Source organism: Aedes albopictus, chromosome 2 (assembly GCF_035046485.1).
Source record: "Aedes albopictus strain Foshan chromosome 2, AalbF5, whole genome shotgun sequence".
Taxonomy (NCBI): domain Eukaryota; kingdom Metazoa; phylum Arthropoda; class Insecta; order Diptera; family Culicidae; genus Aedes; species Aedes albopictus.
In genome coordinates, this window is record NC_085137.1 from 17,259,752 (window position 1) to 17,272,279 (window position 12,528).

A 12,528-nucleotide genomic window follows, 5' to 3' on the forward strand; every position below is an offset into this window, starting at 1 on the left:
CGGATATGAAATTCCATCGAACTGAAATTAATTTTTAAAGAGCAACCCATCAACACGCCACAAGGAAGTGATCAGAGCCAGCGCACTAAATTATCCAATTAAGGACAAATTACTACCGGTTCGGGCTGAGATTGAGGTTCCCCGAATCGGCGACGTCGCTAATTGATCGGATGCGCAAACACCCCAAAACAAAGCGCATCGCCCCTCATCTCATTCCGGCATGGCATCGGCAGGGGTTTCCTCTGCGATCGTTTACTTCCCTCCAATTTGTTGCTTTCCATAAGGGCTTGTACACAAATTACGTCACGCTATTAGGGGGGAGGGGGAGTTTTGCTAAACGTGACAACCCATACAAACAATTTTGAGGTCCCATACAAAAAGTGAGACATAGGGTGGGAGGGGGGGTTGAAAAAGGTCGATTTTTGCGTGACATAATTTGTGTATCACCCCTAATGATGGTCCGCTCGGCGATTGCCACTCACGTGAATTGGCGTTGTGGAAGGAACAATAATTTATTAATAAGCCACCCAAATAAGTGATCTTGAGGTGGAAAGGCGCGCACCTGTTGTGGCCGCATGTGGCGATCAATTGTTTTCACCTTGTTTGGTTCTTCATTCTCCTGCAACGCGAAAATCGTCGATCAACGAACATCCAAGGCGTGCTTCTAGTGGCCACAGTTAAGTACTCTCCGTGTGTGTGAATGTAGAACGTGGTGTACGCATTGAGATGCCGAACCGAAGGGAACTTTGCTTGAACAAGTGCCCATATATAACAAATGAATTCGTAATTGTGGGAAGGACATTGGTGGAGCTAGGATTCAAGAACGTGGACCATTCGTACCACCTTACCCCCCTAACTACGCCAATGGAGTCGAAGATGATAGCAGTAATTGTTGTGATCGTTGGCGGTAAATTGCCGATCGGGGAAACATGGAAGAAAATTGAAAATTATCATATGGTTGACCGCTTTCAATGGCACGAGTTGCTTCCTCATCCCCAATCAATGACGTTAGTTAGGCAGCCAATTCATTTTTCCAATTACGAGGAAAATTCCCGACCCGCCATGCCAGAGTGGATGATGATGGGTGGCCTAAAGACCAATTATCCTCTTTAGTGTGCCAAGTGCATTCCCAAGCAGGTAGGAGGTACCCAATTATCCGATCATTTGATCGTGATCCACTCCACTCGGAATGATGGGTGTAATTTTGTCGATCCAATTGTTGGGAATCGACACCACTGACTGTGGCAGGAGAGAACAATGTATCTATGCGGCACGACGTTAATCAATGCACATGCATTTTCTACTTTAGTTAGACGTAGGTTCATTCGTAGAAGCATAGAAACAGAGAACCCCCCGGGCCGCAGAACGCAATAGAACGCGTCATAAAAGAATGCATGTCGGCAAGCGAAATGAATGACTTCCCACCGGTTATTTATGAATATGGAAGTCATCCATGAGCGATCATTTCCCAGTCGAGATCGACGTCGTCGTATCGGCTGTGTTTTTCTTCTGTTCTAGACACACCGGGCGACAAAGACTGAAATCATGCAGTTTTTTTCTTCTCTGTTCTAGTGAGGGGTTTCAGTTATAATATATGCAACTATTTGGTGTTAAAGCGCTTCCTTATAGGGGCTTGACAATACTCGCAGCGGACTTTGCGGTCAAGTTTTTACGATTCTTTTGTGGCGGTGAGTTCTTAGAAAGGTGTTGTTGTGCATAATTGGGATTGTCCTGCAGTTAAGTCAGTAACGTGGATCAACTAGTCGAAGATTAATTCGATATCTGTTTTCATTCCCAGCCAGCAGAATGGTTCGACCGGTTAGTTATTCATCCTGCTTGAACACTGGAAATAGATATCTTTCACAAAAAAAAAAATAAATCCATTCACATACCAGTTTCACGGTTTCAGATGACACATTTGCATTATTATGCAGTTGCACTATAGTTAAGATCGTTCTGAACGGAACTTATTAGTGTCGGGTTGAGAGGTAAGCGGAATCGCTTATATAGATTCCGTTCAGGTTGGAAATACACTAACGATAAGGCTATAGATTTTCGTTTATGTTTAAAAACCATAAAAAACACTATATGCCAATTGTTGAAAATACATATCCAAAACATTTAGTAGGGAGGGGTCTCAGACAACCAATTTGCACCTATAATAAAGTTGATGATCGTGTTATCCGTACTTTAATGCGGTATATATCGCACAAGAAGCAGTACAAAAGTGGAGGCGATAGTGGAGTGGATCAATAATAACGCTATATGATTTGAAGCGATATCTTATGCGATGTACGATGTGCACTATTGTGCCGTAATATAGCATCTTATACGACTCAATAAAATACGAAAAAAAAAAACAATTCATGTCACCTCAGTGTCGAACTGTTGACTTTAGGATTATCGATACACACTTTACACCTAACATAAAAGACTATCAGACTAACACTACACCTAATATCAAACCTGATAACATTCTGACTCCCCCTCAGTATTTGCTGAAATGTACTTGATTTACCTATACTGTACGTGTTTGGCAGACTATCTGGAGTGACGCGTTTATTTTTACATTTATGCTACTTCATTTGTACACCAATGCGGCACCAATTGGAATAATAGGGAACGTACCAAATGAAGTCGTATAGTCGTCGCAGTACTCAAATTAATTTGACACTGCGAATTTGCTCGCACGTTAAGTTTATGTACACTCTTAAAAAATTAGGAATTTATACGTGACGTAAATCATCAAGGATGGAGATGAACCAGCCTTGGGCTGAAAGTCTCGATAATAAAGACATTAAAAAAAATCATCAAGGTATGTAAACATTTCATGACTGAATGGCAAATTTGACTCAATTTTACATCCATCATTTAAGTTCAAATTGATTGCACAAGATGTCAACAAACCTATTTCACCAGATAGGTAGAAACAGTTTTAAATATATCATTTGGTTTACAACTCGATGATTCAGCCGAGAGGTATAGTATATGCCTCTCAATCAGCGGACCAGAGTTCGAATCTAGTTTATTATTTTACTTACATTTGTTTTATCTCTCGCTTCGGCTCTAGCGATTGCTAGTTCGACTTTATTTGTGATAGAAGACGTAAATTTGTGTCAATCGGGTCGCTCCTTTTATGTGCATCCTCGTGAACTTAAATTTACATGTTTTTTTAAGAGTGTAGAATCACAATATCGTTCAATTCAATATAATCAGACTTTATAAAAGTTGATTTGTATTCGTCGTATATTACCAGATACATCACAATTAGTTGAGAAAAAAAGGCCTTATATACAAAAAACATTCCTCCGCCCTACATATATGCGATAGTAACTAAAAAAAGTACATTATACGATGTACTGCGTTCATCCTTGTGCGATTCCTGGTTGTCTGGGGTGTGATCACTTATCCAAAATTCTACAAAGTTCAAATTAGCCTAATGTTTCATTCCATGCTATTATAAGAGCGGCACGAGATGAACACAATACTTGTTCCTCAAAAAAAAATGGGCTAGGAATGCTGTTTGAGCAAAACTTTGGATAACTGTGAACAAATTAGGCGAAGAAATCATAATACCCACGCTTCTAGCACCATTTTATTTCAGGAACGGAGATTTTACCTTCTCACCATACAAAAATTCAGTTCATTACTGCAAATCTAGTACTTCACCGAACGTGCCCTATTGCTCCGGCAAATCTGAGTTTCGGTCTCCAAACAGCATTCTAGTCTCCATTTAAAATATTTGCAAAACATGTCTGATTTTGTTTTTTTTTTCTTTCTAGTACATAGTTGTGGATTCTGTATTTTCATAATGTATGTTGCTGGTTGCTTTCAGAGATGGGTTTTTGATGCATTTCGTCTATCACACTATTTTTGTGCTCGGGCACGGTTGCCGTTATGTATTTCAGAAATTCCACATTTCACAAACGTTTTCCCCGCATATAAACGCACAAGCCTGCATAACTGGCCGCCCGGTAACAATTTTGGTGGGAAAAAAGAGTGAAAGTTGAGTTGGAGAGTTGTGAGATTGATGAGAATGAAAACAAAATCGAGGAAGAAGCAGGCGAATCGCACATCACGTGTCAATCTGTAACATTTCTCAACGTTAAAATGCTGTCAGACATGCTGGTTGCACTTATCGTCACACTTCTCAACTGTGCAGTTCGATTCGGTATGAACAGTGCACAGTGATCCACGAACCAGATTTACGGGGAAAGATGCATTCAACGCCTTCAAATGAGTTTTTAGGCAAATATGGTCTTCTACAAGGTTGTCCCTAATAACAAGGCCCTCTTGATGATTAACCTGGGCTTGTTAGGGGAATATCTGTAAATAAAAAGAAAATCGGGTTAAGTACGGTTCCTTTGAATTCTACTAAGAATTTGCATCCTTTGATACGTATCTGTCGACCTCAACTGTAAGATCGTCTTCAGTGTCTTGTACTTGACTCGACTCCCTCTTTCCAAAGTGCATGAAAATTGGGGTGGTCCATATTTTTAAAGAAATTGGTAACCAAACTTTTTTTATTTGCAAGAATAACTATATACATTCTTCGGGAAAGTTGTAGATCTACCAATTTTGAGCAAGTTTGCTGAAGACACTTTTTATGTAGCTTTAAAATTTACCGATCTAGAGATATTTATCTGAATTAGCTTAGGGTGGTTCAAGAAAAACCGGTTTTTTGGCGTTAACTTTTTCAGTTTCGATTTTTCATCAAAGTCGCCCAAGAAACACTTGTAGACGCGTCATTTCGTGCGCTGAGATGGTCGTTATCTCTTTTGGTTCAAAAGTTACAGGCGTTTTTCTTAAAAAAAATCATAGTTTTTTAAAAAGGTGTTATGACGGATTGGGGCAAACATTAAAAATATCTTTTGCCCGCATTCAAAAGAAGAAATATTGTTATAAAACATATCAAAAAATTAGAGGGGTGTTATTTTTGTAACTCAAGTGAAAAAATACTTGAAAAGTGCCTATTTTTCCTAGAAAATCATCAACGTAGCAACATTCTCAGCGCACGAAAATGCGTGTTTTTGGAAGCTCTAAAAGTGGTTCTTTGGCGACTTTGACGAGAAATTCGAAACAAAAAAGATAAAACGATTTGTTCTAGCGTCACCGCCACCCTATGAAAACTATGGGAAAATGATCCAAATGTGGTCAAAACAGTTTAAACGCTTTATCTTTTTTGTTTCATATTTCTCATCAAAGTTGTCTAAGAACCATTTTTAGAGCTTTAAAAACCGCACATTTTCGTGCGCTGAGAATGTTGCTACGCCATTCCGTTCAAAAGATATTGATGATTTTCTTGGAAAAATAGGCACATTTCAAGTATTTTTCACTTGAGTTACAAAAATAACACCCCTCCAATTTTTGGATATGTTTTATAACAACATTTCTTCTTTTGGATGCGGGTAAAAGATATTTTCTATGTTTGCCCCAATCCGTCATAATACCTTTTTTTGAACCAAAAGAGATAACGACCATCTTGGCACACGAAACGACCCGTCTTCAAATGCTCTACAAGTATTTCTTGAGTGACTTTGATGAAAAATCTAAACTGAAAAAGATAACGCCAGAAAACCGGTTTTTCTTTAACCACCCTAAGCTTATTCAGGAAAATACCTCTAGAACTAGATCGGTAATTTTTAAAGCTACATAAAAAGTGTCTTCAGAAAACTTGCTCAAAATTGATAGATCTACAACTTTCCCGAAGAATGTATACAGTTATTCTTGCAAACAAAAAAGCTTGATTACCAATTTCTTTGAAAATATGGACCACCCTAATTTTCATGTATATTGAAAAGAGGGCCTTATGTTTGAAGAAGATCATATTAATCTATAAAATCATTTGAAGGCGCTGTATGCATATTTCCTCGCAAATCTGTTTCGTGGACCATTGTGCAGTGCAATAAAATTTGACACAATTTTTTCGAACAAAATGACTTACAATTCTCCCGCAAGAATTGCTTGCATTATTCAAATGAACTCGCTTGAGACGTCCATCAGGGTTCTGGTAAAATATCTTCAGGAACAGTGATCCTCAGTATCACGGTCAAAAATGAGTTTTAAAGAGAGACCGAAAGCCATCCTCGCATCGCGTACTTTGTGTATTTCTCATGGATCTTCAGGATTTTTTCAAGAAATCTCTGAATGATTTGCAGGTGGAATTTCAGCACTCTTCAAATAATTTGGGAAGATTCCTGAAGATTTGTAATTGAATTCCTGAATTCCAGATAAAATTAGAAAAAGTTTTTACTGAACAGGTTCAAGAGAAACATCTTAAGAAAAAGAATCTCAGGGGAAACGGGATTCTCAAAACATTAGCAGGTTCATTTTAAAACTGAACTTGTAGAGAAAGTTCTGATGAAAAAATCCCTTAGGGAAATTCTTATAAACTATCAAATAAATTCTTGAATGATGATTTTGACAAAGTAAGAGGAGTATCTTTAGTAGGCTTCAAGTAGGAATTCAACAAAGACTATTCTTGACTTTCAATGATTTGTAAAGTAATTCTCAATTGAATTCCTAAACGAATGTCTGACACAATTCCATAGAGGATGTTTTTGGACAGCTTTAAGAAAAAAATATTTTGGAAAAGAAGTGCAGTGATCATCGACATACCTCACGAAACAATTCCAATAAAATTCTGAAAAAAATCCTTTTAAAAAATTCAAAAAATTTAAATGAATAAATTTCAAAGTCATTGGCAAAGTTTTTTCCAGCAGGTTTATTAAAACCAATTTTTGTAGAACTTTCTGGAAATATTGCTAAGAAAGTATCTCAACCAGCCTTTGAATTTTAAGCGTGAATTCAAATGCAACTTTTTACAAAACTCCTTTTCAAGAGAAATTCTTAGAAATTCATATTCTTAGATATAATTCTTGGTAGAATTAATGAATATAAAATTAAATTTTATAAATAAAATGAAGAAATAACATACAGAAATTAATTGAAATATATTTCTAAATTACAAGGAGGGGGGGGGGAGAATGCAATCTTCTCAGCAAAACTGAGGCAAGAAATGTGAGCAGCTGATCAAAATGGAAGTTTAAGAATTGGCATAACTTCTGCACTATTGATAATTTTGAATATATTCGGAACTAATATCAAGATTGATTCCTTCAAGAGTTTTTTTCCGGGGACTCATCCAAGAACGCTATCTGCTGGAGATTTCTCCACGAATGCTTTCTGTGGATGGATTTCTCCAGGGAATTGCTTCAGAAATTCCTTCAGATGTTGCCTTCGGGTTCCTCTCTCTCTTCTTGGCGTAACGTCCTCATTGGGACAAAGCCTGCATCTCAGCTTAGTGTTCTATGAGCACTTCCACAGTTATTAACTGAGAGCTTCCTCTGCCAATGATCATTTTGCATGCGTATATCGTGTGGCAGGCACGGAGATACTTAATGCCCAAGGAAGTCAAGGAAATTTCCTTTACGAAAAGATCCTGGACCGACCGGGAATAGAACCCGTCACCTTCAGCATGGTCATGCTGAATACCCGTGCGTTTACCGCCTCGGCTATATGGGCCCTTGGGGTTCCTACAGGAGTTTATTTTAGGATTCCTTCAAGATTTCAGTTTCGTCAGAAGCTCCTGGACTATTGAAAGAATATACTCCTGGCTGATTTTCAGAAAGAATTCCTCAAAAATCCCAGAAAGATAAACTGGAGGATTTCCAACAAAAACTACTGGAATATTTGCGTAAGAAGCTTCCGAAGAAACTCTTGAAAGAATAAAAAAAATATGTACTTGAGGATTCCTACAAGAAATTCCTAGAGTATTTCTAGAAAGAAGCCCTGGATGATTCCTTGAAGTAACATCAGAAGGATACCCAAAAAAAACCTCCAGAAGAGAGGAAGGAACTATAGGGGAATACCTAGTTGGGAATACTGAAGATTGTTTAAGACGATTCAGAAACACAATAAATCCAAAAAGAACTTCAACTGGAGTCCCAAAAGAATCTCCTACAGAAGCAGTCATGAGACAAAATAAAATTCTTTTGGTCTACAAGGTTTTCCCAACGGAGAATCTTGGAAGTTTATAATTCAAAAACAATCTCAATTTTTTTTTTAAATTCATAAACTTTTCTAAAATTATACGAGAAATATCCACACAAATTAAGCAAAAATGTTAAGGAAAATGCACAAGATTCCACCGAAGTAATTCCACCAAATGCCTAAATTCTTCCTATTTGTTTTAGTCAAGACCTTCGAAAATAAAGCAATTGTACATATTTCTAGATTTTCCACGTTTTTTTGAGCAATTGCAAGAAAATGCTTTCTTATAAAAGAAATAACATCCAAACACTCTAAGCATCGAGAAATAAAAAAACATTCAGGAATTTCACTGAAACTGAACTTGGATGTCTATTTTATGTGTAGGTGGTTTGTAAATGCAGAGATTTCGATGAAAACCCTATGGAAAATAGGAAGTTATGTAAGCATACCAACAGTTTTTAGGAAACTATTTCCAAAACAAAAAATTCTTTCAGAGATTTGTTTAGGAAAATAATTAAAATTGCCGGGACAGCTAGTAAGATATATAAGTTAGGGGCTGTCCATAAACCACGTGGTCATTTTTTTGGGACTTTTCAACCCCCCCCCCCCCCCCCCCGCGTGGTCATTAGTCCATACAAAAATTTTTACTTGTCCATACAAAATGGTCATTGGCCGAAACCCCCCCCCCCCCTTCATTACCACGTGGTTTATGGACAGCCCCTTAGGTCATAGTCTGTACAACCCAGTGTTGAAAACGATAAATAAATAAACAAAGAAATAAAACTCATACATAGTTTCTCCAGGATTTTCTCCTAGTGGTTTTACGGAATAGCTGTTCAATAGTTTGTCTCGTTATTTATGCGTGGTTTTTGCATAAGTTCTTCCAAGGATTTTCTACAGAGAGTTTTCCGTTATTTCTCTTTGATTTCCTCGTGGGAACTTGCCCGTAATCCTTCCCAGAATTTCTCTTAGACGTTTTCAAAGTTCTCCTTGAATTTCCTTAATATTTCCTCCCGGGATTACCCGCAAAACTTTTTCTCAGGTTTTTTTTTCCAAAATTCCTCTCGAGATTTCTCCAATAGATCTTTGCGGAGTTTCTCACAAGATTTCACCTGGATTTTTCCCCGATATTTCTCCGGAAAATTCTAACAAAGAAACGTTTCGAAGAAAAAACTCCTGGGAAAATCCATACAAGAACTCCGGGAGCAACATTCAAAGTATGTAATCCCAAAAACAAAGCATCTATAATATTGCTGGAACCATTTTCGATTTTGAGAGAATCTCTAGCAAAAATGTAATAAAAATAATAGAACTCTGACAGATATACTAGGCCCACCTGAAGGAATCCTCTGAGGAAAGTCCCAAAAGACATCTGTGGTGAAACTAAAAAAAAACCGCGATTACCTTTAAAAATATTTTGGTTGGAATTCCTGTAGAAATCCAGGGAAAAACTCCCGAAAAATGCTCACGGAAATTTCTTGAAGACTGGTAATTACTGGTGAAACTTCGGAAGAAATCCCGGGAGGAACTCCAGCAGAAACTCGTGAAAAGCTGCATAGGATTCTTAACAGGAGCTCTATTGGCAATCTGCAGCAACTCTGGAAGAAAACGGGGGATATATCTTCTTTAAAAAATAACCCTGAGAAATACCCGGAAGGAATCATGGAGTAACTCTGTAACAGCACGTGCGATATATTGTGGAGGAATCTTTTATGGAGTCCTCGGGATAAATCTTGGACGAAATCCCACGAGAATTTGTTTGGGTAAAACATAGGAAGAAATCAAGAATTCCTCGAGGAACTTTGAGAGCCATGCTAGAAATGAATCTCTGGAAGAAATTCAGTAGAATCCTCGTGAAAAAACTCCAGGAGAAATCGGAAGAATTCAGAAATACTGAAAGATTCTCGAGGAAGAATACCGGAAAGAATTCTTCTAATCTTGGAAAAATGCCAGTACAAATCCGAAAGAATCTCCGGAAAAAATCGATAAAGAATATGAAAAAAAAAATGGCGTGAAAAATACGGAAGGAATCCTGTGAAATATCCTGGAAAGCACCTAAAGAGGTCCCTAAAGAAGTTCCAAAAAGGAACCATGACAGAATTTCTGGAAAAAAACCCTTGCAGCGATTTTTCTAGATGATTTTTAACTAGTTCGGTTAAGATCGATTGAGAAATTACCGAAATGAGGTAATCTCAAGTTGACTAATTTGAATGTTAGATCAAATTTAATGTGTTCAAGTTCACAAAAATCCATATCCTGTATTCTATTTCATTTTAAAGCGAGATGAAACATTGTAATCTACTGTCTACAAATAACGAAACACAAATTCGATTCGCAGCAACCCAAGATCAAATTCAAAATCGCTTTAATTTGTTTTAAGCAATGCAACCGCCATTTGAACAAATAATCGATGTGCCCAGGAATTTCAAAATCCTCCAACAAGGATGCACACTGCATTCAGCTAGCGGGTCTTCCAACTGCTGCGCGCGCTATTATTTGTCTATGCAACGACTAATTCAATTTCAGCGCGGTTGCACTTTTTTCTCTTAACTGCGCCGAAACTCAATCATCAGGTCAACCGGTGAACCGACAGCGAACAATCTCGAGCGTACCCACTCACGCTTCGCAGCTGCCGCATAGCTCGTCGGATGTCGAAACGTACACTTAATCCACAGACAAACAGACGTAACACTCTAACATTTCCCATCGTACACTGAATTAACGGTCTATTTAAAGTTTTGATAGTTGGCCAACTGCCCACCCGTGGCGCTCGCATCGTTTTTGTTTGAGTTTGACGTTTGCCCATTACCGCCATCTAGTTCATGGTCGGCCAAACTCAGTCCTTTTAGTATTGGGCGAACAGGTTTCCGGGACTATGATTTGAATCGAAAAATGTTCGTATTGTTACGTCTGTTTGTCTGTGCTTAATCCATTGGATCAGCGCATCCAGCAAAGACTAGGCATACGACGTCGATTCAATTACATTGCGGCACCCGAATCAACAGATGTTATTGTTTTGCCAGCGCACGGATTGATGCCGCGGCGAACACAATAAAATAATCACCCCCACGCGCACCACCCACCTCATCAACAGCAGCTCCGCGGAGAACCCATTATTTTCCACTTAGCACCTACCTGGATATGCGCGAGCCACGGCCAGCAAAGCCCCAATCAGCAGGAAGCACGTCGCAAAAGTTTTCATCTTTTTGACACTTTCTGGAACAACTCAACTCAAGCTGGAAAGTTCCACCGAATCGATGGTTGATTCCCTACAACACACTCTCCTCACCGAAATGTTTTATCTCCGAAGCGAAGGTTCACACACTCCCCGAACTTGTCACCTTGTTTTACTTCCGTTCGGCTTGGGGTTTATTGATTCTTCCACTTGTGACAGGTTGGCTTTCACTTCCCGTTTGAAAGTTTCACTCCCAGATTCCCGGAATCCTTCGATTGCGCAAGGATTTTTAATCTTTCAACCAAGCAGCTGGAGAAATGTGTTTTGATTGTCGTCCACTCGTTGTTCGTTTCCGTCCTTCCTTCCTTTCGTCACACAACCAGTTTGTCTTCCTCGAAAAATGCTCCACTCTCACGAATCTCGTTCTCTCTACTAAACCGGGCCCGATCGATGCTCCCCTCTATATATATTGGCCGCGTATCTGCCGGTCGAGTCGCTCGCTGTCGTCGTCACTGAGGCTGCTGCTGATGTGGTGCTCCGCCAAACGGTGTGAGTCAGCCACTGTTTTAGATACATGTAGGCAGGCAGGTTCGGAGAGATAACTACAGTGGCACTCGGTCGTTATTCAACGGATAGGTTTTTTCAGTTAATAAGATAGCAATCCAAACTCAAATGATAAGCTATGAACAAGCTGTTTTAGCTAAATCAATAGAATCGAAAAAAAATAAGTCTACTGCTCAATCAATTAATATTCCTAAACAAAAGAGTAGAGGTGAATAACAAACCAATAACTAAAGAATAACATATTTTGTCGACATATCTAAATTTGCAATTTTTTAGTTCTTTATGAATAAATCAAAATGACACATCAATTACAAAATATGCTATCATTGAAAAACTTGCAATTGACGAGTTATTAGTTATTAGTTATTATCATACTTTGTAGGTCATTTAATCTTCGGCATATAAGAACAGCAACTATATCAATTTTTGCAAACCTATGCAGAATAGAACAGTCCAAGAGGCATTCATCCTAGCTTCCGTCCAAAAACCTTGCTTCGTAAGGAGACTTTTTATCTATTTTTATTGCTATTTTCAGTAAAAAATGAAATGATTAACGCACGTGCCATGCCTCGAGCATGTGTACTTACCCAAACTACAATCTTTGCTCGGCTTTTCAGCATTGGTATGCGAAGTTCTCAGCTAGTTGAACACTAAGCTAAGAAACAGGCTTTGCCCCACTGGGAACGTGACGTCAAGGAGAAGAAGAAGTTGAAGAACTTACATGATGTTTGGTTTTGGTGAGTTTACGAGAAAGGAGCGGCGGATGAGTTAAATGATGTTCAAGAAGAGTTTATGTT

At 38.5% G+C, this 12,528-nt stretch overlaps 1 protein-coding gene across 1 annotated transcript in view; it reads right to left on the reverse strand.

The window, feature by feature from the left end:
• LOC109429555 (uncharacterized) overlaps positions 1-11,624 on the reverse strand; it is a 76,019-nt gene extending 64,395 nt beyond the window's left edge. Inside the window, exon 1 of the mRNA XM_019705532.3 lies at positions 11,128-11,624. Within this exon, the coding sequence (XP_019561077.3) occupies positions 11,128-11,194 (67 nt within the window). The 5' untranslated portion in view covers positions 11,195-11,624. The remainder of the gene's footprint in view (positions 1-11,127) is intronic.
• Between the last annotated feature and the right edge of the window lie 904 nt (positions 11,625-12,528).